Source organism: Palaemon carinicauda, chromosome 12 (assembly GCF_036898095.1).
Source record: "Palaemon carinicauda isolate YSFRI2023 chromosome 12, ASM3689809v2, whole genome shotgun sequence".
Lineage (NCBI taxonomy): Eukaryota > Metazoa > Arthropoda > Malacostraca > Decapoda > Palaemonidae > Palaemon > Palaemon carinicauda.
The window spans coordinates 67,378,133-67,405,289 of NC_090736.1; the positions used below are offsets into that span (position 1 = coordinate 67,378,133).

The 27,157-nt window shown below is 43.5% G+C and overlaps 1 protein-coding gene and 1 pseudogene across 1 annotated transcript in view; both read left to right on the top strand.

Moving 5' to 3' along the window:
* Positions 1 to 27,157, top strand: part of GluProRS (Glutamyl-prolyl-tRNA synthetase) — an 81,592-nt gene that overhangs the window by 45,297 nt on the left and 9,138 nt on the right. The window contains exons 3-5 of the mRNA XM_068384515.1: positions 8,824 to 8,980; positions 14,446 to 14,528; positions 16,965 to 17,216. Of these exons, the coding sequence (XP_068240616.1) occupies positions 8,824 to 8,980; positions 14,446 to 14,528; positions 16,965 to 17,216 (492 nt within the window). The remainder of the gene's footprint in view (positions 1 to 8,823; positions 8,981 to 14,445; positions 14,529 to 16,964; positions 17,217 to 27,157) is intronic.
* On the top strand, positions 3,786 to 3,903 carry LOC137651378 (5S ribosomal RNA; annotated as a pseudogene).

The following is a 27,157-nucleotide window of genomic DNA, read 5'->3' on the forward strand; positions in this document are numbered from 1 at the left end:
TACCGATCTAGTTCGTTTCTGTAATGTGACAACGGAGTGAGCTGTCTTGTTGAGGCCTGGGGATTCGGCTGTTGCTTCCTCCCCTATAGATCGTTAGGGGCTTGTCTCCTTCTCCTGGAAGTTCTCCCGTGACGATTGACAGCTCTCCAGTTCATTTTAGAACACTCAGGAGGCTCGCCACCTTGGGTGGTTAGCTTTCCTTCCGAGGGATGTTTTCCTGTCCAGGCTTGAGTTTTTTCTCCTTTGGGGGGTTCTTCTCTTGCATTTTTTTCATGCGACTATGCTCTTGGTGCTGAGCGGTCGCACCTGCAGTTACGCTCAAGGGGCTGGGCAACTGCAGGAGCCCCTCTTCGGGGGATTGCTCTTTTTAGGTCACTGGCTGACCCGTCTCTTCTACGAAGTGTTTCTCTTTCGTTCGCGAGGGAGTACACTCATAGAGACTCCTCTTCGGAGGACTCTTCTGCTGTTGTTGCTGTTGGCCGCCTTCGCCGTAAGGCTCACCGTCCGCTACGTCGTGAGGGCCTCCCATCTCCCTATAAGGGTGCTAAGAGGTGCCTTTTTGAATCTCCGTATGCAGCCTGCAACTCCTTCTTCTTGACCTTGCGCCCCTGGTGCAGATGGACAGCAGTCTGACCTCGTCTTTCGACGGGCAACGGTCTTCCGACGGACAACGGTCTTCCGACGGACAACGGTCTTCCGACGGACAACGGTCCCTTAGGGGCAAAGGGTTGCCTCCCAAGGGGGTGCTTCCCTTGCGTGTCAGGGTTCCCCTGCGCGTCCTTCTGCAGTGTTCTATCCTGCTCAGTGTTAGCGCACAGGCGCTCTCCTGCTCAATGTTAGCGCACAGGCGCTCTCCTGCTCAATGTTAGCGCACAGGCGCTCTCCTGCTCAATGTTAGCGCACAGGCGCTCTCCTGCTCAATGTTAGCGCACAGGCGCTCTCCTGCTCAATGTTAGCGCACAGGCGCTCTCCTGCTCAATGTTAGCGCACAGGCGCTCTCCTGCTCAATGTTAGCGCACAGGCGCTCTCCTGCTCAATGTTAGCGCACAGGCGCTCTCCTGCTCATCAGCGTTTTCCGGATCGCTAGCGCTCTCCTGTTCGCCAGCGCTCTCTTGTTCGTCAGCGCTCTCCTGATGATCGTCGCTGCTGTTCCTGTTGGTTCCTGTTACGCGCCCTGTGTGCCCACGTTCTTCCGCGCAATCTAGAACTTCGGTTCAGGTCTTGGACAAGGACTCTTCTTCTACGCACAGGATTCCACGCGTTGCCTTCTGCTCGCCAGCGACCACAGACACGTCAACGTTCGCCTGCTCGTCAGTGATCTCCTGCGCGTCAACGATCGCCATCGATCTGCCACGCGTGTCAGGTCCCCTGGACACCATCAGTAGCGATCTAGCTCTCGCCTGCTGTGGACCACGATCTCCGGTAGCTGAGTCTTGCCGTAGATCTTCCTCTTGCTCGCCAGCGCTCACCTTTAGCCTACTTCTGTCCTTCTGTGCGCCAGCTTTCTTCAATCGCCAGCGCACATCTGCGCGCCCTTTCCTGCCACGCACCATGTGCGCTAACGGTTTTTCCTGACCGTCCAAGATCGCCTGATTAACAGCTTGCTTCAGCGCTCTCCTTCCTGATGCATCTGCGCGCCTTCTGTTTAGCGCGATGCGCGCTAACCATCCCTAGTCTCTTACGCGTTAGCGATCACCTACGCGCCCGCACGATTCTTCGCCTGCGTGCTAGCGTTTTGTTAACGCACCACCGCTCGCCAACACGCCGTCGCTTGCCAACGCGCCATCGCTTGCCGACGCGCCTTCACTCGCCTACGGGCCATCGCTCGCCAAGACGCGCCGTCGCTCGTCAACGCGCCATCGCCCGCCTACGCGCCATCGGTCTCCCGACCGCCTGCGCTCACCCGCGCGACCACACGCCCGCGTGACCGCACGCCCACGTGCGCGCGAACCAACGGTATTCCATCGCACGGACCAACGGTGTTCCGTCGCGCGAACCGACGGTGTTCCATCGCGCGAACGTCGGCTCGATTCCTGCAGTATCCATTGCTCGCCTATGGGTCATCGCTCGCCTGTGAACTTTCGGATTCCGACCACCAGCTCTCGCCCTTCCTACCACGCTCGCCCTCCTTCTGCGCTCCATCGCGCACTTTCGTCTGCGCTCCTGCGTGCCCGCGCATGGGCGCTTCCACGTTCGGCCACGCGCAAACCATTGATTTACCATCGCCCGAGCGCCAGGGCGATTGCGACCGCCATTCCCATCGGGGTTTCGCAACATGGCCAGCCTGGCGAGTCTTCTGGAGCATATTTCCAGTACACGGTCTTCACCCCGTAAACGCAGAGCATGGCACATGCAAGAGCAGGAAGAATCTTCAGGGAGGTCTGAGCAACATTCTTCTTTCCAGAACCTGGGTTAGCCCTTCCTCGTCATTCCCTGGAAGGGTCTTGCCAGGGAGCTTTCCGTTCTCCGTCGGGCAAGGAGTGACTGGTTTACCCCTTCCTCTTCTCCATCTCGTGGAAGGGGCTTACCAGGTCCTTTCCCTCCTCGGTTGCGACCTGAGGTTTTGTACTAGGAAGCTCCAGGAAGGTCATGGGTACTTTCCGCCTCTCGGGCGCAAGCATCTTGGCGTTTCGTCGCCAAGTTTCGAACTTGCGGGCAAGCTCGAGGTTGGACGATCTAGACGCAGTGACCGAGGGCTTCCTCTCGAGTGTCTCCTCCGTGGAATTTCGACAAGCTCAGACACTCTTCCATCCTTGGGAAGAGCTTGTTTGTGCCCAAGGACAGGGACATGGACAGCGGTTGTGCGGAGGAAGTCGACTTCCGTTTTCACTCCTCCAAGGCGCTTTCTTCCAGACCCTACAGGCCTCCAGCGCCTCTTCTTTCAGCCTCGTCGGCCTAAGTTATCGGACCGGCTACGGCAGTTAAGACAAGGTGTCCAATAGCAGTCCCCTCCTGTCAGGGACAGGTAGCACGGGAAGCTCTCCTGGGGGGGCATAATCCTAGAGGGAGCGGCAGAGTTCACAAACTCTAGGATTGGCAACCCCCCCTTGCAGGTCTCATGCTGGGAGGATGCCTAAGGTTACTCATCTGGATAACAGCTTCCCGATGCCGATTCCTGCACGATCTCCGTGATCAGCCAAGGATATCACGCCTCGCTCTTACCATCTCTCTGTCTCTGTCAGCGAATTCAGTGTCACTGAACCTCTATGCCATGGGGTCAGCAAGGGTTTTGCCCGGTTGGGCAGAATGATCCATGCCTTAGGAGAAGGTCCTCTATAGGATCGTCGACGGCTTCACCCCCCGGCTTCTTCAGTCGATCTTTTCTCGTAGGAAAGCATCTGAGACGGGAATTCCGTAGTCGACCTCTCGGCTCTGTTCAAGTTTGTCGAACAAACTTCGTCCAGCGTGGAACAGCAGAATCGATCAGACTGGTAACGAGGCGGCGGGACTCCTTAGGCCCTGGATCGGAAGGATGGGTACTTCCAGTTTCCATTCCATCCATCTTCCAGGAAGCTCTTGGAATTCAGCCTTGACTTAAGATGCGGTGTGGCATCGCAGGTTTTTCCCCAAAGAACTCTCTCTGTTTTCCTCATGGCCGCTCAGGAGCAGGCTTCCACCTCCTTCGCCTTTTGGAGGTCTGGTCAACTCCGGTAGGCTCGGGTTCGACCTTCTTCAACGCCGGGACAAGCTTCCGGGTCCTTACCATGAGTGAGGGATCATGGTAATTTGCTAGGAGCCTTCTCTACTTCTGCCTCAACATCTGGGGTATCTAGCCATGATATTGAGTCAACGGCCTTACCACGTTGGAAACACTGCTTCTTGTCCGATCAGTGAAGTTAAGCAACGTTGGGCTGGTCAGTACTTGGATGGGTGACCGCCTGGGTACGCCAGATGCTGTTGCCTCCTTCTCCGAGCCTTCCCTTCAGTTGACTGTGGCAAGGCTGAGGAGAGTCGCAGTACCTGTTCTCAGTCAAGCAGAGCTTTCAGCCCTACCTTGGAACGTTTCCTGGGTCTCTTTTCCTCATTGACCCGTCTAAAGTCCCGAACAGTCGCCTCAGGATAAGTTCCCTGTGGGGCGGCCCAAGTTCCAATGGTATCAAAGCAATGTTTAACCGGACTTTCTGGCCCCTAGGGGACCAGCGGAATGTTTAGACCTGCAATGGGTGTTGACCTATGGAACCTCAAGATGGGAGTGGATATTTTCGTCCTTTCCCCACATTTTGATGCTGTTCTCGGACTCGTCAAAGAAAAAAGGGGGGGGGGGGGGGGGCATGTTCCGGTTCAGGCCTATGGTCAGGACCTGAAGGATACCTCTCCATCATTCAGGCAGGCTTAGGGGGCCGTAGTCTGGCCCCTCTACAGATCCTACAGTTCCTGCCGAGTCGCTCCGTGCGCGACGACTTCATGGTACTGGCGTATTCCAACCAGCAAGGGACGCATTTTCATACCTTCGCATCTTGCAGTAGAGATACTGAGATGATCCGAGGTCCTCTCTATACCACTATCGGCTCGCTCATTCCGGGCAGAGCAATGTTCTCTCCGACTATCTGGGCAGAGCCTCGCAGATAGAGGGTACCTGGGGGTCTTTGGCCTTTAGTAGCCAGCAAGTCCTGGCCTGGGGGACCTGATCGCGACAGCCTGGAACTTCAAGCTTCCGCTGTTCTTCCCGCCAGTCTCAGACCCCAAGACTCTTTGGCAAAATGCTTTCCGGTGATGGTGGGACAACATCGACGCCTGCGTCTTCCCACCATTGTTGTCTGTTGAGAATGGGTCTCAACAAGACCAGGTTGTCTGTCAACCTTTCGATGGCCCTGAGAGCTCCACTGTGACTATACGCGGAATGGTTTCCGGACCCTCTGCTTCCCCTGACGGAACTCATGGAGAGCTTCTCCCACGGCACAGGCTACTCTAACAACCACACTACAACATCTTTCACGAGCCATGGCATCGCTTCGGCTTCGCGCCTGGAGACACTACGCTGCCTCCTCAAGAAGAGACAATCCGCTACAGTCACGGAGCGGAGGTCGCGTCACCTGCGATAGTCATCCACAAGGGTCTACCAGGCGAAGTGGAGAGTCTTCTGTGGTTGGTGTCATGGGAGAGATACCTCTTCCCTTGAGGCCTCTTCTCCAGCAATAACGGACTTATTGCTTTTGGGCGGGAGGAAACTCCTTTCCGCTCTCGGCAGTGAAGCCTGTCGCTCAGCCTTTCTCTGGCCTTCAGGCTGAAAGGAATAGACTTTTTCCTTCCCGCTGGACCTTTCTTCGCTCATGCGTAGCTGCAAACGTCCCTGCCCCCAGTCGGAGTGAGACCTCCTCCATGGAGCATGGTTCGGACTTTTAGTCCCTTAAGAGATCTTCTCAAGAACCATTACGTCAGGCCCCTGATCGTATTCCGTCTTGGGGGACGGTGCTCCTGCTCACTCTGGCCTCGGCCAGTGTGTAAGCAATCTTCTTGGTCTCGTACGACTCCGCCCTTTCTAAGGAATAGGGGAAGGCAACATTCAGGTTCGCTCCTGAGTTGTTTGCTAGACTCAGAATCTTGGGGTCCCAGCCCTTCGGTCCAGCTCCTTCAAGATTTCGAGTCACCATTCTGTATCAGATGACCCAAACCTTCTCCTTCTTGCCAGTAAAGGAATCGAAGGGTTATCTTTGGGAACAGCTGCAGTTTGTCCTCACGTGCAGCCGGGTTGGGAGAACAGGATGGACACAGGGGAGAGTCTCCAGTATACCTCTTCAGCTCGGACTCAAGGACATTCATCTCGACCTGAATCCAGACCCTCCTCCGTCACGTCGCCCTACAGCACGATGTCGGATACATCGCAATGTCCCTCGCCTTCGAGTAGTATTACTTTGTGACGCAGGTGCTACAAGCTGGAGTCTGGAAGCATCTAATGACCTTTGTAGCCCGCTTCCTGCAGGACGTGACCCACAGGAGTATCGATACGTTTCTATCGCTCTGTGTTGGCTACACAACAGCTGGTCTAACCTCAGGTAGCAGAAGGTTGAGGGCATTGTTATCAGGTTTTAGTCTGCATGAACGAAAGAAGTATGTCTGGCCCTTACTTCTTTCTTCATCGTCCCCTCTACTGGGGAAGCAGCATCCTGGTCTCTGCATAGCTGACCTCAAACCTCTGCAGGTAAACCATGCTTCCTTGTGTTCCGAGTTTTGAGTCAATACTGTCGCGTCCCCCATACCCTGACAAGGTGGTATTGGGAACGTCCTAACCCAGAGTTCCTTCTGGAACTCCAGGTCAACTGCCTAGGACGGGTCACACTTCTTCCTTCACACACAAGCTTATGTAGGCCACACGTTTCCTTGCGGAGCAAGGAACTAGTGAGGTGCAGGGACTCCTTTTCTCGAGTGCGACTCACTCGGATTTTGAGTCCCCGGGTAAAGCCAAAGCCAGTATGGCTGGGGACTTTCCACCCTTCCTAAGGGGTAAGTCACCCAATGTAAATAGCGTGGTTTGTATTTCGATTACGGATCAAATGACAAATTCGGAGATAATTTGTATTTTTCCTAACCATACAAACCTTAGCTATTTACACATATTTGCCCGCCCGCCAGCCCTGTCCCCCAAGACAAGTCCTACCTCTAAGTGAAGTGAAGCAGTTCACCGGTGTGTGAGGGGGGAGGGGTAGCTAGCTACCCCCCCCCCCCCCCCCGCTAACTAGCGGGGGGGGGGGGGGGGGGGTTAATACACCCTCGTTAAATTCTAGTGGCTCGCCATTTCAGCTACGCTTAAAGGTAAACCCAATGTAAATAGCTAAGGTTTGTATGGTTAGGAAAAATACAAATCATCTCCGAATTTGTCATTTTTCTTTGTTTCCTTTCTTCACTGGGCTATAATAATGATAATAGTAATAATAAGGATAAGTTATCTATAAAAGGACTCAGGCTTGTTGTATGAAAAATACACATTATTTTTAAAAACTTAAGATTTTTTTTGTCAAAAGCCTTTTTTGAGTTTAATGTGGTCTCCAGTGACTAATACTAGGGCAATAGCTGAGTAAACTCATCTATTATAATTTACAAACATCAACAGAGCAAATATATCCTAAGAAATGTTCTTTTATGCACCAACTTGATTGAGGGAATGTAAGAAAATTTTAAAATTTCACTTTATCAAATGGAAGATCACAGCCTCTGCTTCAAAAATTATTCAAATTAGGTCAAAAAGCATATCACATGCCGGGTTACAATAGTCCCTATGATAGCGACACTATTTAGGGTTAACCGGGTTATTACATATAACTTGACTACATATAGCCTTTATTTCACTCATCTTTAATATAAAATTCACAATGGGAAACATTAATTTATTAGTATCCCTAAGGAGAGGAGTGTACTGGCCCTCCAAGGGCTGTATATATACAACAACAAATGCAGCCATTTCAAGTCCACTGCAAGACAAAGACCTCAGACATGTCAATTCATGTCTGGAGTTTGGCCAGTTTTCATTACCACGTTGGCTAGAATGTGTAGCCCTGACTAGTACAGCTTTGCTGATCATGGTGATTCACAAACTATTTCACCACATTAAGGTATCCTCACTCAGATATATTTAATATACAGGTATAATTATTATTACAAGCTAAGCTATAACCCCAGTTGGAAAAGCAAGATTCTCTAACCCCAAGGGCTCCAACAGGGAAAAATAGCCTAATGAGAAAAGGTAACTAGGAAATGAAGATTTAGAATAAAGTTCCATAATGAAAATTATAATTAGAAAGTATAAAATCAAAGACATCTTTAGTTTCTAAATGAACTTTTGTTCATTTTCTTTTCATAATTACTCCAACTGGGAAAAATAGGCCAGTGAGGAAGGGAAATAAGATTTCAAATAAAGTTCCATAATGTGAATTATAATTACAAAGTAACATATTGTATCAAAGACATTTTAGATTTCTGAATGAACTTTTGTTCATTTAGTTTTCATAATTACTGTATTGATTTTGCTCGTCCCGTTAATGCAATCTGATCTTACAAACATTTGCATTTTACCAAAGTTTGTCTAGATGAATGAATCTAGTTTTGGCATAAAGAAAGTAAAAGGTTTTGTAATATGCAAATGAAATATACTGTATTAAAGACTCCTTGAAAACATTTTTGTAAATAAGGGAAACATGAAAGAATTAATTGACTGATTTTCGAAGAGGTCAAATAAAAATAGTCTCTTTTACTACTACTACTACTACTACTACTACTACTACTACTACTACTACTACTACTACTACTACTACCTAAGCTACAATCCTAGTTTGAAAAAGCTGGATGCTATAAGCCCTAGGGCTCCAGCAAAAACAATAGCCTAGTGAGGAAAGGAAATTACATATACAGTATTATAAATTTATTAGTACGCAAGTGGGACTGTCTCCAGTACAGTATTAGTATTTGTTTTTTGGCGATGGCTTGTCATCAGTTGCCAGATGATTTTCAGTATTGGAGGGTGTGTGATGGGTTCAATAGAACCTGAACCTATGGGTCTCCCTTATACATGCTGAATCCATGCCTTTGCATGTTAACACTGGTCCTCAAGCAGGGAAGACAATATTTCTTTGGTATTTTATGTAGTATTAGATTCCCTTGTCTTTGGAAACAACAGAAGACATTAATCTCAAAAATTACTTATAAATTAGATACTGTATTATGTGCATAGTCTTTAGGTACAAATTTTTTATTGCCTTATAAAAAAAATTGTTTAATGCAGATTTATTTTATTTTTTTTTGGTAGGTCGATCATTGGTTATCAGTGGCTTCAGGTCCTTTAACTTATAAAAAAAATTGTTAAATGCAGATTTATTTTATTTTTTTTGGTAGGTCGATCATTGGTTATCAGTGGCTTCAGGTCCTTTAACTTGTGGAGGAGACCTGGGGTCAACCCTTGGCCAGCTGAATAAAGCTTTGGCGCCTTCGACTGTATTAGTGGGGAGCAGTATCACAGTTGCTGACTATGAAGTGTTTGCTGCTCTGTATCGTAAGTGTGATTGGCGATATTTCTTTACGTAAAACTGTCAGTAAGATATTATAAGACTAACTAATTCGCGAGTGATTCATGTTTCATAAATATCAGAAGATTTGTTCCCATACAAGTGCAAATTGTTGTTCTTAAATAGGAGTATGATTTTGGTTTACAGTAGCTGGAAACTGCCGTTTAACGTTCAACTAAATTGTAATACAATAGTACCACGGTTTACAAGTTTAATTCCTTCTGGAAGTGAGCTCACAAACTAAAACTCCCTATAAACTAAAAGGAAGGAAATTCACTTGATGCATTTGACACGTCCATAGATACACAATAATTTTGAAGGTTTGTACTGTAATAGAAATTATTGGACAATTTATAACTCCCTAACATCAGAAACAAATATGAGTTAATAATTCACTACCAAAAATTAAAATGCTAAATTAACTGGTACTTTACATTTGAGGAGAGTCTTGGGTGCTGTGAGGGAAACAAGAGCTGGAGGAGGAGGAAGTCCTGCTTGAAGGGAGAAAATCCCTCCAAGGGAGCCTATGGTAAATTATCTGTACTTCTGTCTCTTGAACGGCATTTACTTTACTATTACCTACTTGAATCACTTAATTTACTCCTTTTGAACACCGTCGTCTTTTTTTTTTTTTCTTACACTTTCATCTTTCACATGGAACCTATTTAGAGATGACTGTTTCTGCATTTTCTTTAAAATGGTATGAAATTGCAACATCTCATTGTCAGTAAACAGATGCACTGCTCGCCGTACCGAACCCTTATATGAGTGATGCATGTCTACAGAATTTTAGAGGGTTTCCCACATTTTCAACATTTCCCTATTCACTTAAAGCTAGAGGTTGGTCACTGTATCTCCTGTGGAACCTCTTGTTGCTGCTATTTTTACAACTCCACCAGCTCCTCTGTTGTCTTACTTGCTTTGCTCATCTAGAAGGTCGTTGATGTTGTCCTTGTCCACTTACAACACCATTGGCTTTCCCAAGGACACAGTTTCGTCATAAACTGCCCCCTCGATTGGTTCGAATCCCTCAGAACCGCATTTGGGAATCCATTCAGGCCACAGTTTCCGACTCGCAGAATTGAGGGTTCTGTTGGTGATGCCTTCACAGGCTTTCTCATTCATTTTTAGACTTCTGACAATATTGAAATGTTCTTTCCAAAACTTTCTGAGGGTGAGGTTGGTTTTAGTCCCTTCAGTAACTTCAAAAAATGACTGGAACATTGCTTTTGTGTAGATCTTTTTGGAATTAGAAATCACCTGCTGATCCATTGATTGGAGCGGTGTTTGGCAGCAGGAAATTGATTCTAATGAATTTAAATTCCATTAAGCAGTATTCAATGGCTGAAAGAGTGATAATCATTTTTCAAGAGTAACAAGGCTTGGAATGTGAGGTGGTTCTCCGAGGTACTTATTGACCCCAGGACCAAAAACCTCTTTGACCCATTTCACAAACAAAATTTGAGTCGCCCAAGTCTTGTTTGACCTCCACATAACATTCAGTTACATCTGCAATTTGTAAACTTTAAATGCTCGTGGATTCTCCGAAGGATACACCAGGAGAGGTATAATTTTGCAATCCCAGCTGGCATTAGCACAGAACAGCAGGGTTAGACTGCCTTTCATGGGCTTGTGACAGGGAATTGCCTTTTCCTCCACTGTAGTGAAGGTCCTACTGAGCATCATCTTCCTAAACAGACGAGTCTCATTACAATTAAGCACTTGTTGCAGCATATGAGACTCGGAATCCACTAACCTTTAAAATTCTGCGCCGAAGGCCTCTGTTGCCTTGGCATCAGAGTTTGCAACCTCACCATATCACACAACATTGTGTAGTACCTGTAGATGCCAATTCATCTCTTGAAATTTTCAAACCAACCCGAAGCCTTGAATGTTTCTTGTTCTGCTGACATACCTGTCTCTTTTTTCACAAGATCAGTATACAATTCATACAATTCCATTGCTTATTCACAAATAATGTTTTTCGTAATTTTCTCCTGCTAACGGCTTTTCATTGATCCAGAGAAGTAACAACTTTTCAGCGTCATCAAGAACACATGGCCATTGTTTCAACAATGTCAGCACCCCTTTTGCATTATGAATTGATTTGATCTCTTCTTTTTTCTTAAGAATTTATACAAATTGACACTGTACGATAGTAGGGAGCAGGTTGGCTAAGGCATCAGCCATCTGTTGAGATACTACCGCTAGAGTGTCATTGAGTCTTTTGACTGGCCAGACAGTACTGTACTACATTGTATCCCTCTCTCTGTTTATGGCTCATTTTTCCTTTGCCTACACATACACCAAATAATCTGGGCTATTCTTTCCCCATTCTCCTGTCCTCATACACCTAACACTGAGATTACAAAACAATTCTTCCTCACTCAAGGAGTTAACTACTGCACTGTAATTGTTTAGTGGCTACTGTCCCCTTGGCAAGGGTAGAAGAGACATTATTAGTGCTCCATTGACTGGAGGGTTTGTTTTTGTCGAGTGTTTCAGGTGATGGGCAGTGCGCTTCATTTACCCCTGCAGTGTTTTCCAGACCCCCAGGGAAGCACTAAAGAGAGTAGAACCTGGTAGTGTTGTCTTTTCTACTTTGAAAAGTCACCTTTACCATCTCCCCATAGAAGCATAGTCATTGGCTTGCACAACCCCAATATGGAAAACTTCAAGGTCCTCTTCTGCCTCTGCCTCATCTTTGTTAGATTCTCCAGATGCTGTTACTTCTAGAAGAACAAGGAGAAGATGCCATCAAAGAAATCAAGGAAGACCAATAGATGTGAGTCATGTAAACATAAACTACGACTGAGCTCTCCCCACATACTTGTGTGAGCGACAGTGCAGTGTTTCAGTACGGTCCATAGGTGCTCGTGCTCTTGTTACACCTGTGCTTGTTCTCGTACCAAACCCAGTGCCATTGACTGAACCTGCTAACGCTGCTACATTTCCCCCCTAAAAATTGTCGGAAGTCCCGGAAGGCTAATCAATCGGAATCTGATGGGACTCGTAAGGATCTCTTCCTGAGTATGAAAATGTACTCATCCCAGAGAGGTGTCTCATTATATGGAACAGTTGCTCATATGGCTACTATTGGTGCTCAGTTCTGCACTAGACTGAGCTTATGTACTGTCGATGGGAATGAAGGGCACTTCACTTTTCCCACTCCTTCTCCTGGGCAATCGAGAGACACCTCAGGAGACTTTGACCTAAGAGAGAGAGAAGGTCACTCATGGTGGAATAGGAACCCTTGGTCGACCTCATTCTTCATACAAGGCTGAGATATTCCATCACTATGTCATTGCCATTGATCCCTTAAGAATTGTTCTTTGCAGGACCTGTCCTATTTTGATTGGTAATCATATTCTCCGGTACCACGTCATTGGTCACCTTACTCCCGTTTGTGTGATCAAGACTGCCAAGTCACTAGGAATGTCCCTACATGCTCATTAGAGTAAGAACTAGATCACCTGTCAATTGTTCTGTCCTAGTGTTCTCAGTCCACGCGCCCAGATTTTTCCTTTTGCAGAGATCATTCTACGACCCAAGATCTACCCGTGTGCAGAGATCATTCTGTGACCCGAGATCTACCGATGCAAAGACATCATTCTATGACCCAAGATCTATCCATGTGCAGGGATCATTCTATAACATGAGATCTACCTATGTGCAGAGATCATTCTATGAACTGAAATTAACCCATGTGCAGATATCATTCTAAGACCCGAGATTACCCATGCGCAGAGGTTATTCTACAACTAGAGATCTCCTTATGCGCAGAGATCATTCTACAACCCTAGATCTCCCGACATGCAAAAATTTAAAATACCTTCGGCAGATGGGGAATAGAAAGAGGTGGCATCCCAGGACTGCACTCAGCACTCACACAAACACCTAGATGCCCCATCGTGTATGCAGGATCATCGGCAAGTCTCCTCTCCACCGAGTGACAGATACTAATGCAACTCTCGGAACCATGCTCTCCTGTTTGCTCTTCATAGGCTAAAGTACAGAGTTCTTCGTCATTCTCTGAGGGCACAAGAGCTAGAGGAAGCTGTTGCCAGTTCTGTCTCTTGAGTGGGAGTTCGATCGCCTACCGGTCAACCCTTCAATCTCATCGCAAGGTATCAGCCCATCTCACGAATACTCTGGGTGTAAGTAGCTGTCTACTGAGGTACACTTTGAGATCCCTCCCCATAGTGAGAGGAGAGTAATCCTGGGATATCATTGATCCAACGGCACCTAATTCTGGTCTAATGCCTACGAAAGTTGAGAAACCCGAGACAGTTCTTGTTCATTGACATCCTTGCAGTTATTCGTGAATACAATAAAACGCATTAAGCCTACAGGGATAAAAACCATCTCGGGTAAGATAGCAGTTGTGACATAACCTAGAATTGCTGTATCCCTTCCTTGGGATACAGCAATCATGCCGTTATGAGCTAAACCAGACGTCAGATGCAGGCAAGTCTCATAATTGAGCAACTTTTCTTTCCTGACAAGTTTGGTTAAGATTTAATAGAAAGTACAAATCCATTTAGCACTGATAAAGGTTCTTCCATGACCATTAACCAGTTAGGCCTAGCTGGTTAGGGCCTCCCCTAACACCTGTGACATTTTCATGCTCAGGTTGATATTAGGATGACACGAGTTATCACCTCCATTCCTATACAGGATCAGGTGCTCTGACATGTCCATAGAAAACTAAACCTGCTAGTTTGATTCATTGGGACTTCCTCCCTCCTAAGGATGTCTCCTGTTAAAGGACAATGGCTTATATTCATATAGGAACAAGTAAATTTTTAAAAGGTAATTTGCGTTTTTCCTATGAATATAAACTTGAGTCCTTTGAAGTTACAGTTCCAGTAACTAATCACTCAGAGCCTGGCGGGATTGAGAGCATTGAGTTTGGGCAATTATTTCATCTCCATAGATGTCATGGATATCATATATCAGCATGCAATCACACGCAAAGTCTTTCTGAAAGATGTTTAGCATTGAACAAAGACTTAAGATCAGCTAATTTGAAGGTTTGATGTTCCAAAAATCATTAGAACTAATGTCTTTTATAAATGTGTTCGCAGCTTAGAAGCCTAAGATCGAAAGTGAGAAAGGTAGGGCAGAGCTAACTGTTGGGTACATGTGGCCATTAACTAACACATTGTTAAAATTTAGCTGCTATCTCCAGGTAAGCCAAAATAATAACCCTATTTATGTACTCAACAGGTTTGTACTGTTAAAAAAAAATACAAATTACTTTAGATATTTGTGGTTTTGTGATGGTCAAAAAGTATTTTTTTATCTATGAATTGAATAATCTACACAGGATTGAGAGACCACTGTATTTATAGCTTTTACGTGCTGTATATATTTTATATTACAGTATACTGTATTGGGTATATCTGATTTTGGTGTTGCTATTACTAAGGATTTATATTTTCTATTATAGGGAATGCAGCATGGCATGCTCTGTTAGACAACAACAAAGCTCCTTCACATGTTTTACGTTGGTACAATTTTATGGAAAATCAGGTGAGTTACAGATTGGTTTGATTGTATTCAACTTTTAAAGTGTGGAATGATCCTACACTTAATACAAACCTTTGACCTTTATTAGAATAGGAGTATGACTTGAGCGAAACTGGAACGGCATTTAAACCTTTAACCCCCTCACTACACTGACGTTATATATGTAAAAAACATGCCTGGTGATACAGACGGTGACGTCCAGATATGTCTATTATTATTGATATTATTATAATCTAATCTTTAAATATAAACCATATGAAGTTTAAAATTACTTGTATATCCTACAAAAAAGTAAAGCACATGGTTGCACGTAGTTCATACTCGGGAAATTTCACTAAAAAATCTCTTCCTCCTCCCTTATATTAGCCCCCCTCCTTTCTTCAGCCAGGCAACGAAGTCTTTGGGATTCTAGTCTTTATTTTTGATTATGTAAGAGCTATAGTCTGATTTTATGTTACATATTGAATTGCACAACTCTCTCTAGTCATTGGCAACATTCCCTACCTGAGGTATTTCTCAAAGCCCCCTGACACCCCCAGCCTGGAGACGTAGGAATCCTCACATCTCGCCCTACCACCAACCGAAATACTTGCGATTCTAGTCCTTATTCATGATTATATAAGGTCTATTTTAGTGTATATCTATGTTGGAATACGTGTTCAAATTACAAAATAGTACTATAAAGCATTCTTCAATTCTCTGCCTCTTGACTCCCACAAGTCCTGCTCACAACTTAAGAGAAAAGTTTTACCAATAATGCAAGCTGTTGACATATGACGATATTAGTTTTTTGTTATTGTATTACTTTTTTCTCAACTATCATTTCTACAAAATATTATCTTCATGTATTATATATTTTATATTAGTATTGTTCATTGTTTTCAGAAGTTAAAGTTAGCCTACTGTCACTATTTCCATTTATTGTCATTCTATGCAATATGTCCTATATATATTTTCTTTCCTGTTATACTGACAGCAGTTACTAGGTGTCTCCCTGTTCCTTTGGTAAGGGGAGAGTAGTCATACCCTGGTGAGAGGGGTTACCCCATATAGTTAGGAAAGGGAGGTGAATACACTAGTCTAATAATGCCCTTACATTCAGATACCGTATCCTATTGGATATAGGTTCTTCCATGACCGTCAACTAGTTTCTGGTAGGAACCTAGTCTAACACCTGCAACATAATCATACTCTGGTAGTTAGGAAGTTAACACTAGTCATGTCGTTCACTCCTCCACAGGGCCAAAGTGCATTAACATCTGGCCACTTTTGGTTTTCAAAGGTAGCTTTTTTTTTTCCCTTCATACATACTCCAGTGTTTGTAATATTTTCTGTTTATGCTATGTGCACTACATAATACTGTATTTAATAATTGTATCAATAATTTTGTTAAATTTTTTGGACGTAGAGGGTTGCGGTAGCCTACTGGATACGACCCTGCCTGGCAATCTGTTGAACGGTAGTTCAAGCCCCACTCAATCTCGATAGTTTTTAGGGTCAGCTACCTCCCTACTATTGTGAGCTGGGGTAGGGTTTGGGGTAGCCTATTATTTACTATCTCCCTCATAATTGCAAGCATTAGTAGAATTATAATTTTGTGAGAACGATATAAAAGCTGCAGTGTTTTATTTTACAAAGATCAGATAAAAAGAAAGATTGGGAATTTGAACTGGAAATGAACCAAAGCTTTCTGCTTGGCTTTTGTTGTTTCTCCAATTAGGTTTCTATATCCTCTTCATGTATTCTCTGCCTGTGCTTGATGGCTATCTTTTTTTCAATGGTACTTTGAACCTCCATTACACCTCATTTGTTTTACTTTCAGAAGTCATGTTTAGAAATCATGTTACTTAACTTACTGTAATTTATTATGCCTCCTTGTGAATTCTGTGTGACTTTGTTGCTGTTAACTCACTTTTTTCCTTATCTAATTTTTTTCTTTGAGGTTCCTCTTATTTGGTTTCCTTGCTATCAAGTACTTAATGCAATAATTTACAGTTAGAATTCATATCCCACATGCCTTTTTTAAAACTATTACTTCACTAACTAACCTGTTATTCCCATGATTTCCTTTGGTAACGGTTTCTGATTGATATCAGGAATTTTTTTTTGTACCCCACTGTAAAGGAAAAGTCTATCCCCCTTCTTCCATTTCAGGTGTAGATTATGTTTTGTTACTAGTTTTGTAATAAAAAAGATATATTTTGAAATTAGTTTCCTAGTGCTTTAAAAGAATTCATTATTGGAGTCTGATGCCATGAATAGCCTATCCATGGTTATTCCTTCAGGAATGAGCAGTATTACAAAATTACTGTTTTATATTGAACGTACAGGCCATTAAATCATATTTTGTAATACAGTAAATTTGAAATTTCCTTAGAATAATTAAGCTCATATTGTTAAGTGGAGTACTGTAGTGTACTGTATTCTATAATTTTTCAGGTTGCTAGTATTTTATCTGCTCTTCCTGAAGATGTTCGTTCCATGCTCAAGCCTTCTGTTTCTTCAAGAGATTCTCCGGAAAAATCTGCCAGCGGTGGTAAAAAGATGGAAGATGGAGGGAAATTTGTTGAGCTTCCTGGTGCTAAGATGGGGGAAGTCGTGGTGCGTTTCCCTCCAGAAGCAAGTGGCTACCTTCACATTGGTCATGCCAAAGCAGCCCTTCTCAACCAGTACTATCAGCAGAAATTTAAGGTAAGATATTGTGGAGAGTCACACTTTAAATTGGGTGTTTTTAATTTTACTTGGGCATATTGTAGAATCTCTAGTACTACTGTATTTGAAATGGTCTTCTGTTTGGTCTCATTGTCTATTTTGCTCGTTATAGATGTAAGTACTAATAGCAGATTAGAAAAGTAGGTCTACAAAATAGAATAATGCGATAGGGCTTTGTAATCTTACCTACAGCATCATCAACCCTTTCAGCTATCCCTCTTGGTCTTTTAGGTCCAGCTTCCCCTAATAGGGAAATAGTGAAGTATTTCTCCCCTAAGAAATCCTTTGTGCAGAAAACTGAGCATAGTTTGGTAGTTGGCAGTGGCTCATCAACGCGTCTACTCCCACAAAGCCTCGGGAGTCAAACTATAAATTTTATTAAATTTATATATTCCCTAGTTATACAAACCTGAGTCATTTAGTTATATTTTCCACCTCTGTCACCCCAGAAGTTGCAACCAGAGATACAGTGGGATACCAGCCACTAACAGCAAGGCACAGTCCCTTACAGTGTGTGGGTGATCCAGCTGTACCAGGTTACTAGACCATTGATAATTCTTTTAACAGACTGCGCCTGAACTAGCCCAATTAAATGACGAGGGTTTGTACAGCTAGGAAAAATACAAATTATATTAAAATTTGTAGTATTTGCATGTTAATATAGATATACCAGTGTATTTATTTTTTCTTTACCACATTGCTTTTGTGTGCGTATGGTTAGGAGATTTAAAAGAATTTGACAGTACTTTTTTCAGGTGTCAGAATTTCAACACTAGATCTGGTTTTAAATTTTCTTTGTTCCGACTCAAACAAACTTACCTTATTTATGTGGATATTTCTTTGGCGAAGATGGAAGGTAGCCTATTAGACATTTTAGTGCGAGGTGGCAACCCTACCGAACCAGTGTAGTGGGTAGGTAGGTGGTGGGGGGGGGGACCCAGCCACCTATATCTACTCACAGCTTGATGAGCTAGTCACTTTTTTTTTTTTGGCTGGCAGAGAGTGGACGTCTCCTATTTCTGCTCCTCAATGCTTAGCCACTAAGACAATTGCTTTACGCTCGTCCTTCTTTTCCTTCCAGAGGGGAAGAATTTTTAATTCCCTTTTTGTTGTTTTCTCAGCGCTTACGGTGTTCGAAGTCAGTTGTTGTTACTACAGCTGATTTCTTAGCTCTCTCCATCCGATGTGTCCTACTGACGACGAGTCCTCTTGCCACCTGCCGATGTCGTCGTCACCCAACGATCCGCAATCTCTCTTTCTCTCCCCACAGGCAACATTCCAACCCCCGTGTACAATGCTCACCTGCTGCGGATTTACGAACGGTCATCAACCCATGGCCATCTCTCCTGGTCGCCGATCGCCAGGACGAGACCAATTCTCTTCTCATCCTTCTCAACGATTCCCGTCAGGATGTTATTCTTGACAATCAAATGATCGCCACAAAGATCGAAGGTTACTCACAATTTCGACGCTCCTCTTCTAGAAGACGATCACGAGATCGAAGGTTATCACGATCTCGACGGTTTTTCTTATTTGAGATGATTACGAGTTAAACACTCACAATCACAAGATCGAAGGTCACTCACGATCTCAACACTCTTCTGCTTGAAGACAATCTCGAGTTAAACACTCACAATCACAGATCTGAGGTCACTCACGATCTCGACAGTCTTCTGCTTGAAGACGATCACAAGTTAAACTCTCATAATTACAAGATAGAAGGTCACTCACGATCACATACAAGTCTTCCATCACTTGTTCAGTCTCTTTCGGGGGATTCCTCCGGTAGGAATTGGATTCGTCCATTCCCGTCCATTGTTTGGGTAATCCCTTCGGGGAAAACCCAGAAACAATCTTTGGCATTGTTTCTCAAGCAACACCTTATGTCAACCTTCAATTGAGATAAAGCTTGTTGAAGGGAAGCAGAGAGTGCTGCCTGGAGGTTTGCCTCTAAGTGTGGGGACTTCCCCTTTCGAGGAAGTGTGTCTACACAACCGCTGTTCGATAATCTTCCTGCTTGTGAGATTTGACTGCAATGGCAAATAATGTTGGTTTCTCCTGTTTTGATCGCGACAGGAATTGAATCAGTTCTTATTCCACTCTTTGGAGCAGACCAAGAGCTAGACACTAATTTTTACCAGCTAAACACACATTCTTGAGTCCCACTTTCATAATCATGAAAAAGACGCTCACGATCACAAGTGAGACGCTCACGATCACAAGTGAGACGCTCACGATCACAAGTGAGACGCTCACGATCACAAGTGAGACGCTCACGATCACAAGTGAGACGCTCACGATCCCGAACTAGACGCTCTCGATCCCGAACTAGACGCTCGCGATCCCGAACTAGACGCTCGCGATCCCGAACTAGACGCTCGCGATCCCGAACTAGACGCTCACGATCACAAGTTTAGACGCTCACGATCACAAGTTTAGACACTCACGATCATAAGATAGACGCTCACGATCACATGCCAAACGCTCATGATCACAAGCTAGGCGCTTACGATCACCAACTAGACACTCACGATCACGAGCTTAAGCAGCAACCTGGTCCTTCAGGCACCTGGCCCGTAAGTCCTTCTGTAGTAGGAATGAAGTGTCAATGAAGCACGTACGCTCCTTAGGGATAAATACCGCAAATGTGCCAGATTTGATGCATAAATGACAGGCATTGACCTTTTTCCTGCGGGAGAAGGACTGCGTTCACCTGTTGGGCTCCCTTCTTTGAGCAATTTCTCCAAGAAAAATAATGGATTTTCCCCACCACCGAGCAGGTCTCGTCAGCAGTTTTGTCTCATTAAGAGAGACTACTAGCCCAACGGACTAGCCTCGCCTGGCAAAACTCGTCTTGCCTAAAAGACACGTCACATTCAGTGGCACGTCTACAACTTCTGAGAACCCATTACAGACTTCCTTTACGACTAGATCCTCCATGGTGGAGATCAGGTGAAGTCTGTCTCTCTTCTTGAGGGTGCTACTCCAGTAATAGACACTCAGAATTGCCATCGAAAGGAATCACGCTCTTAGACTTAGGCAACGGAAGATCTCTACTCGTCTATCGAGCATCTCCTCCAGTCAATGCACTTCACAGAGTTTGAGCCTACTTACCAGTAGTAGGGTCATGAAGCCCCTCTACTGGACACGGGTTGCTTCGTTGGGCCCCGGGGTGCCCTCCCTTGAAGCCCTATGACACTTTTCTGATCCCGAGGACAGGTCTCTCTCGATGTGGCCCTCAACCAAGAGAATAGGCATACCCTATGGGTTGCCAATAATGTCTCTCACTTACAGCGAGAAACCAAGTAATATCCAATGTTTTTCCCGACAGCTTGAACCTCGGGTTCAAGCCCTCCAAACTGGAAACCCTCCGTTTTGTGATCAAGGCTGCTACCCCAGTAATTAACTTAGGCCATACCTCGAGAAAGATGCATTAATTAGCCCCAAGAATATGGTACATTTTGCCAACTGTAGAAGGCCCAAAAGGAGCTCATTGCGATCTCATTCCTGACTGGGACCCACTGTATCATATTATTATTATTATTATTATTATTACTATCCAAGCTACAACCCTAGTTGGAAAAGCAAGATGCTATAAGCCCAGGGGCTCCAACAGGGAAAAATAGCCCAGTGAGGAAAGGAAATAAGGAAATAAATAAATGAAGAGAACAAATTAACAATAAATCAATCTAAAATAAGAAACAATGTCAAAACAGACATGTCATATAATAAACTATCAACAACATAAAAAACAAATATGTCATAAATAAGCTATAAAAAGACTATGTCCGCCTGGTCAATAAAAAAGCATTTGCTCCAACTTTGAACTTTTGAAGTTCTACTGATTTAACCACCCGATTAGGAAGATCATTCCACAACTTGGTCACAGCCGGAATAAAACTTCTAGAGTACTGCGTAGTATTGAGCCTCGTGATGGAGAAGGCCTGGCTATTAGAATTAACTGCCTGCCTAGTATTACGAACAGGATAGAAATTGTCCAGGGAGATTTGAATGTAAAGGATGGTCAGAGTTGTGAAAAATCTTATGCAACATGCATAATGAACTAATTGAACGACGGTGCCAGAGATTAATATCTAGATCAGGAATAAGAAATTTAATAGACCGTAAGTTTCTGTCCAACAAATTAAGATGAGAATCAGCAGCTGAAGACCAGACAGGAGAACAATACTCAAAACAAGGTAGAATGAAAGAATTAAAACACTTCTTCAGAATAGATTGATCACCGAAAATCTTGAAAGACTTTCTCAATAAGCCTATTTTTTGTGAAATTGAAGAAGACACAGACCTTATATGTTTCTCAAAAGTAAATTTACTGTCGAGAATCACACCTAAAATTTTGAAAGAGTCATACATATTTAAAGAAACATTATCAATAAATGAGATCCGGATGTTGAGGAACCACCGTCCTTGACCTACTTACAATCATACTTTGAGTTTTGTTAGGATTCAACTTCATACCCCATAATTTGCACCATGCACTAATTCTAGCTAAATCTCTATTAAGGGATTCACCAACCCTAGATCTACATTCAGGGGATGGAATTGATGCAAAGAGAGTAGCATCATCTGCATATGCAACAAGCTGGTTTTCTAGGCCAAACCACATGTCATGTGTATATAGTATAAAAAGTAATGGGCCAAGAACACTACCCTGTGGAACACCGGATATCACATTCCTATAATCACTATGGTGCCCATCAACAACAACTCTTTGAGATCTATTACTTAAAAAATCAATAATAATGCTAAGAAACGACCCACCCACTCCCAACTGTTTGAGTTTGAAAACAAGGGCCTCATGATTAACACGGTCAAAGGCAGCACTAAAATCAAGGCCAATCATACGAACTTCTCGACCACAATCAAGGGATTTCTGTACAGCATTGGAGATTGTAAGAAGGGCATCACATGCTCCAAGGCCTTTACGAAAACCAAATTGCAAACTAGGGAGTAGATGATTACCTTCAGCAAACCTATTAAGACGTTTTGCCAGAAGACGTTCAAAAACTTTGGATAATATGGGAGTTATGGAAATTGGGCGGTAATCAGTGGGACTTGAGCTACCACAAACACATTTACATAGAGGAGTAACATTACCAATTGAGTCCTCCTTTCATGCCAGTGATTATATTGAGGCCATACCTCAAGAAAATAATACAAAGAGTTTGCTTCAAAGGTTCAGCAGGCTTCGCAAACCCTAGGAGGATCAAAGGAGCTCTCTTTCATGACTGGGACATGAAGGGTCATAAACCAGTCACTGAATCCCTCTCCTTCTCCCCTTAGAGGTGACCCAGAGCTCATAACGTTTTAGGGCGGAATCCACCCGTAAAGTTGAGAAGCAGCTCCTTTGTGACGCAGACCATGCCAGCGTTTCTGACCTTCACCTCGCCCTTCCTGCAAGACTTGACCCACAGAAGACTTGATACTTTTCTCTATTGGCCCCGTGGTGGTTACACAACAAGTGGTTTAAAAATACCGTGGGCGCCTTGTTTGACAAGTAGCAGAAGGTTGAGGGCATCGGTTACCCGGGGTAAGTCTGGGATGATGAAAGTATGTCTGTCTCTTTTACTTTCTTCATTTTTTCACTCTTCGGGTACACCGCCATGGGTCCCTTTGCTAGCTGGCTTTAATCTCTGCAGGTAATAACCACTTCCGTTGTGTAACCTAGTATATTTTATTATTGTTATATACTTGTACATGTCCCCAATGCTTTCCATGAGGTAAGCAGTGGGAAACACCTATACTGTATTTTAGACTTTCATATGCTCTTCCACAACCACTTGGGTTGCTCAGGCTGCTATCATTCTCACTCTGTATTGATGAGTGATTTGGGAAGGTTTTCCTCTGAGACAGTATGCTACTGTACAAGGAAACCCCAGGTCAATAACTAAGTCAGTAGTTGGCCTTAACACCCACCTAAGGGCGAGTCATCCACATAAATAACGTAAGGTTTGTTAGTGTTGGAACAAATGACAAATTTGCAATTGATTTGTATTTTTCCCTAACTAATACAAACCTGTATTTATTTATATAAATTGTCCTGCCATCATTTGTACCCCAATAAATCCTGCCTGCAATATAAAAAAGTGACTAGTACATCAAGATGAGTAGATATAGGTGGCTGGGTATCCCCCAGCCATCCTTTACCTACCCACTACAGTGGTTCAGTAGCGTTGTTACTTCATACTAAAGAGTCTAATTGGCTACCGTCCAGCTTTGCCGAAGAAATATCCACATAAATAACTACAGGTTTGTATTAGTTAAGGTAAAATACAAATTATCTCCGAATTTGGCATTTTTCTTTTGCCAAGTAAAATATTGCATTATTGTATAAGTATTGTACACCAGCAGAGGATGATAGTTGAAATTTATGACATAATATATCTACTGTATAATATATATACTATAGTTTTAAATACTTTTCTGTGTTGCCGTGGAATAATTTGTGGCAGAGAAAGAGAAAATATCTTGTGTGTAAATGTTGGTTTGTTGAGTCATCTTTATTTTTTTCATAATTTTCTCCCTTTTAGTTCTACAAAAGTGGTCATTCGTTCATGGTAGCTTGATCGTTTAACTACTCTAATGAGGTCTTTAGTTTTATTTTTACTCAGCAGTAATAATGAGCACATGATGCTATATGTCTCTCACCAATGACTTTGGAATACTTGTCCCAATTTTTACATCGTGTAATGGCATTTATAAACTTGGCAGAACACGGCTGCCGTTTGGTCATTTTGGCAAGAAACTAAATTTCTGCTCAATTTACCTTCCCAAGATGTGGCACTTTGTTTTTAATTTGATGCAGTCTCATGAATTGTCCCTACAGTCACCCAGAACAGATCTTCCCGTAGGATTTATCTATTAAACAAGCCTTCCTTTGAAATTTATTGCCATACTACCTGGGTTATCAGGTCATGTTACTCTCCAGAAGCTTTCAAATATTATTATTATTATTATTATTATTGTTATTATTATTATTACTGAGTGAATGGATGACAGGTAAAGTAGTGGAATGGAAGGAGATATCATCAAGGTTAATGTGGGTAAGGGTTAGGTTGGGTAGGGAATGTTGGGCGTTTGTCAGTGCGTATGGGCCAGGTAGTGAGAAAAGTGAAGAAGAGCGGAATGAGTTCTGGAATGAATTAACTAGTTGTGTAGAAGGACTGGGTAGAAGGAATTATGTAGTTGTCATGGGTGACTTAAATGCTAGAGTGGGCGCTGGAGAGGTAGAAGGTGTCATTGGGAAGTATGGCGTACCAGGTGAAAATGAGAGTGGTGAGAGACTGGTAGATATGTGTGTTGAGCAAGAGATGGTGATAAGTAATAGCTTTTTCAAAAAGAAAGATAAAAATAAGTATACATGGGTAAGAGTGGCAAATGGAAGAGTAGTAGAAAGGGCATTAATGGACTATGTGTTGATAACTAAAAGAATGTTTGGAAGATTAAAAGACGTGCACGTGTTTAGGGGTATGGCTAACGGTATGTCTGATCATTTTTTGGTGGAAGGAAAATTAGTTTTAGCAAAAGAGTGGGGGGAATAGAGAAGGTGGATGTAAAAGGGAGCTAGTGAGGGTTGAAGAGCTAATAAAACCGCGGGTAAAAAGTAAATATCAGGAAAGGTTGAAAATGACATATGACGAAGTGAAAGTAAGAGAAACTGACAATTTAGAGGAGGAGTGGAAGTTAGTAAAAGAAAATTTTGTTGGGATTGCAAGTGATGTGTGGCAAGAAGGTTGTTGGAGGCAGCATGAGGAAGGGCAGTGAATGGTGGAATGAAGGAGTGAAGGTAAAGGTGGAAGAGAAAAAGAGGGCTTTTGAAGAATGGCTGCAGAGTAATAGTATAGAGAAGTATGAAAAATATAGAGAGAAAAATGTTGAAGTAAAGCGCAAGGTACGTGAGGCAAAGAGGGCAGCTGACCTGAGGTGGGGTCAGGGATTGAGTCATTCATTCATATGAAGAGAATAAGAAAAAGTTTTGGAAAGAAGTGAAGAGAGTAAGGATTGCTGGCTCAAGAATTGAAGAGACAGTTAAAGATGGAAACGGAAGATTGTTAAAAGGAGAGGAGGCAAGGAAAAGATGGGCGGAATATTTTGAAAGTTTACTGAATGTTGAGGATAATAGGGAGGCAGATATAATTGCTGTTGCAGGTGTTGAGGTGCCAGTGATGGGAGATGAGAATGAGAGAGAGATTACAATAGATGAAGTGAGGAGAGCACTAGATGAAACGAGAGTAGGAAAAGCATCTGGTATGGATGGTGTGAGAGCTGAGATGTTGAAGGATAGGGGGTGTGACTGTACGTGAATGGTTGGTGAGATTGTTTAATATGTTTTGTGTTGTCAATGGTACCAGTAGATTGGGTTTGTGCATGTATTGTACCACTATATAAGGGTAAGGGAGATGTGCATGAGTGTTGTAATTCAAGAGGTATTAGTTTATGAAGCGTAGTTGGAAAAGTGTATGGTAGAGTAATGATTAATAGGATCAAGGATAAAACAGAGAATGCAATCTTAGTTAAGGGAGTAGTGAAAAATAGAGGGTTGGGCATGAATGTAAAGAGAGTTCCATATGAGAAAGTGATTGTACCAACTGTGATGTATGGATCGGAGTTGTGGGGAATGAAAGTGATGGAGAGACAGAAATTGAATGTGTTTGAGATGAAGTGTCTCAGGAGAATGGCTGGTGTATCTCGAGTAGATAGGGTTAGGAACGAAGTGGTGAGAGTGACAACGGGTGTAAGAAATGAGTTAGCAGCTAGAGTGGATATGAATGTGTAGAGGTGGTTTGGCCATGTTGAGAGAATGGAAAATGGCTGTCTGCTGAAGAAGGTGATGAATGCAAGAGTTGATGGGTGAAGTACAAGAGGAAGTCCAAGGTTTGGGTGGATGGATGGAGTGAAGGAAGTTCTGGGTGATAGGAGGATAGATGTGAGAGAGGCAAGAGAGCGTGGTAGAAATAGGAATGAATGGCGATCGACTGTGACGCAGTTCCGGTAGGCCCTGCTGCTTCCTCCGATGCCTTGATGACTGCGGAGGTAGCAGCAGTAGGGGATTCAGCATTATGAAGCTTCATCTTTGGTGGATAACGGGGGACGGTGGGCTGTGCCACCCTAGCAGTACCAGCTGAGCTCGGTTGAGTCCCTTGTTAGGCTGGGAGGAACGTAGAGAGTAGAGGTCCCCTTTTTTGTTTTTGTTTCATTTGTTGATGTCGGCTACCCCCCAAAATTGGGGGAAGTGCCTTGGTATATGTATGTATTATTACTGTATTACAAGCTAAGCTATTATTATTACTAGCTAATCTACAACCCTAATTGGCAAAGCAGGGTGCTATAAGCCCAAGGGTTCCAACAGGGAAATATAGCCCAGTGAGGAAAGGAAATAAGGAAATTAATAAACTACCAGAGAAGTAATGAACAATTGAAATAAGATGAAAGTCCAACACACTGATTTTGAAGACCATTTTTACCTCAGGACACCCACAGATGTCTCCATAAGTTATCTTTCAGGCATGTGGCAGTGGCTAGGAGAGTACTATAGTTTTATGATAACTTAAAAGTGGCAGAGGGAAGGGACAGATAATTTTAGTTATATGATGTCCTGGATATTGAATGTATGCACTGTAGCTCAGCACCCAGATTCTTTCTCTTGCTTTCATGCCATTCCATGTTCACATATCTTATTGATGTAATCTATTATGGGCTGCATATAGGGTTCCACATGCTGACCAATTGTTTACCATGTTCTTTCAACTTATGGCGTAGATTTTATACAAAGTATGAAAGGTTTGTTACACAAATTAAACTGAAAAACTAACATTCTCTACTAGCTTGATGCTTCATTAAAAATCAGACTTAGATCACAGTGTTGCCCTATCCAGAAGTCGTAAGGGCCTCTCATCTCC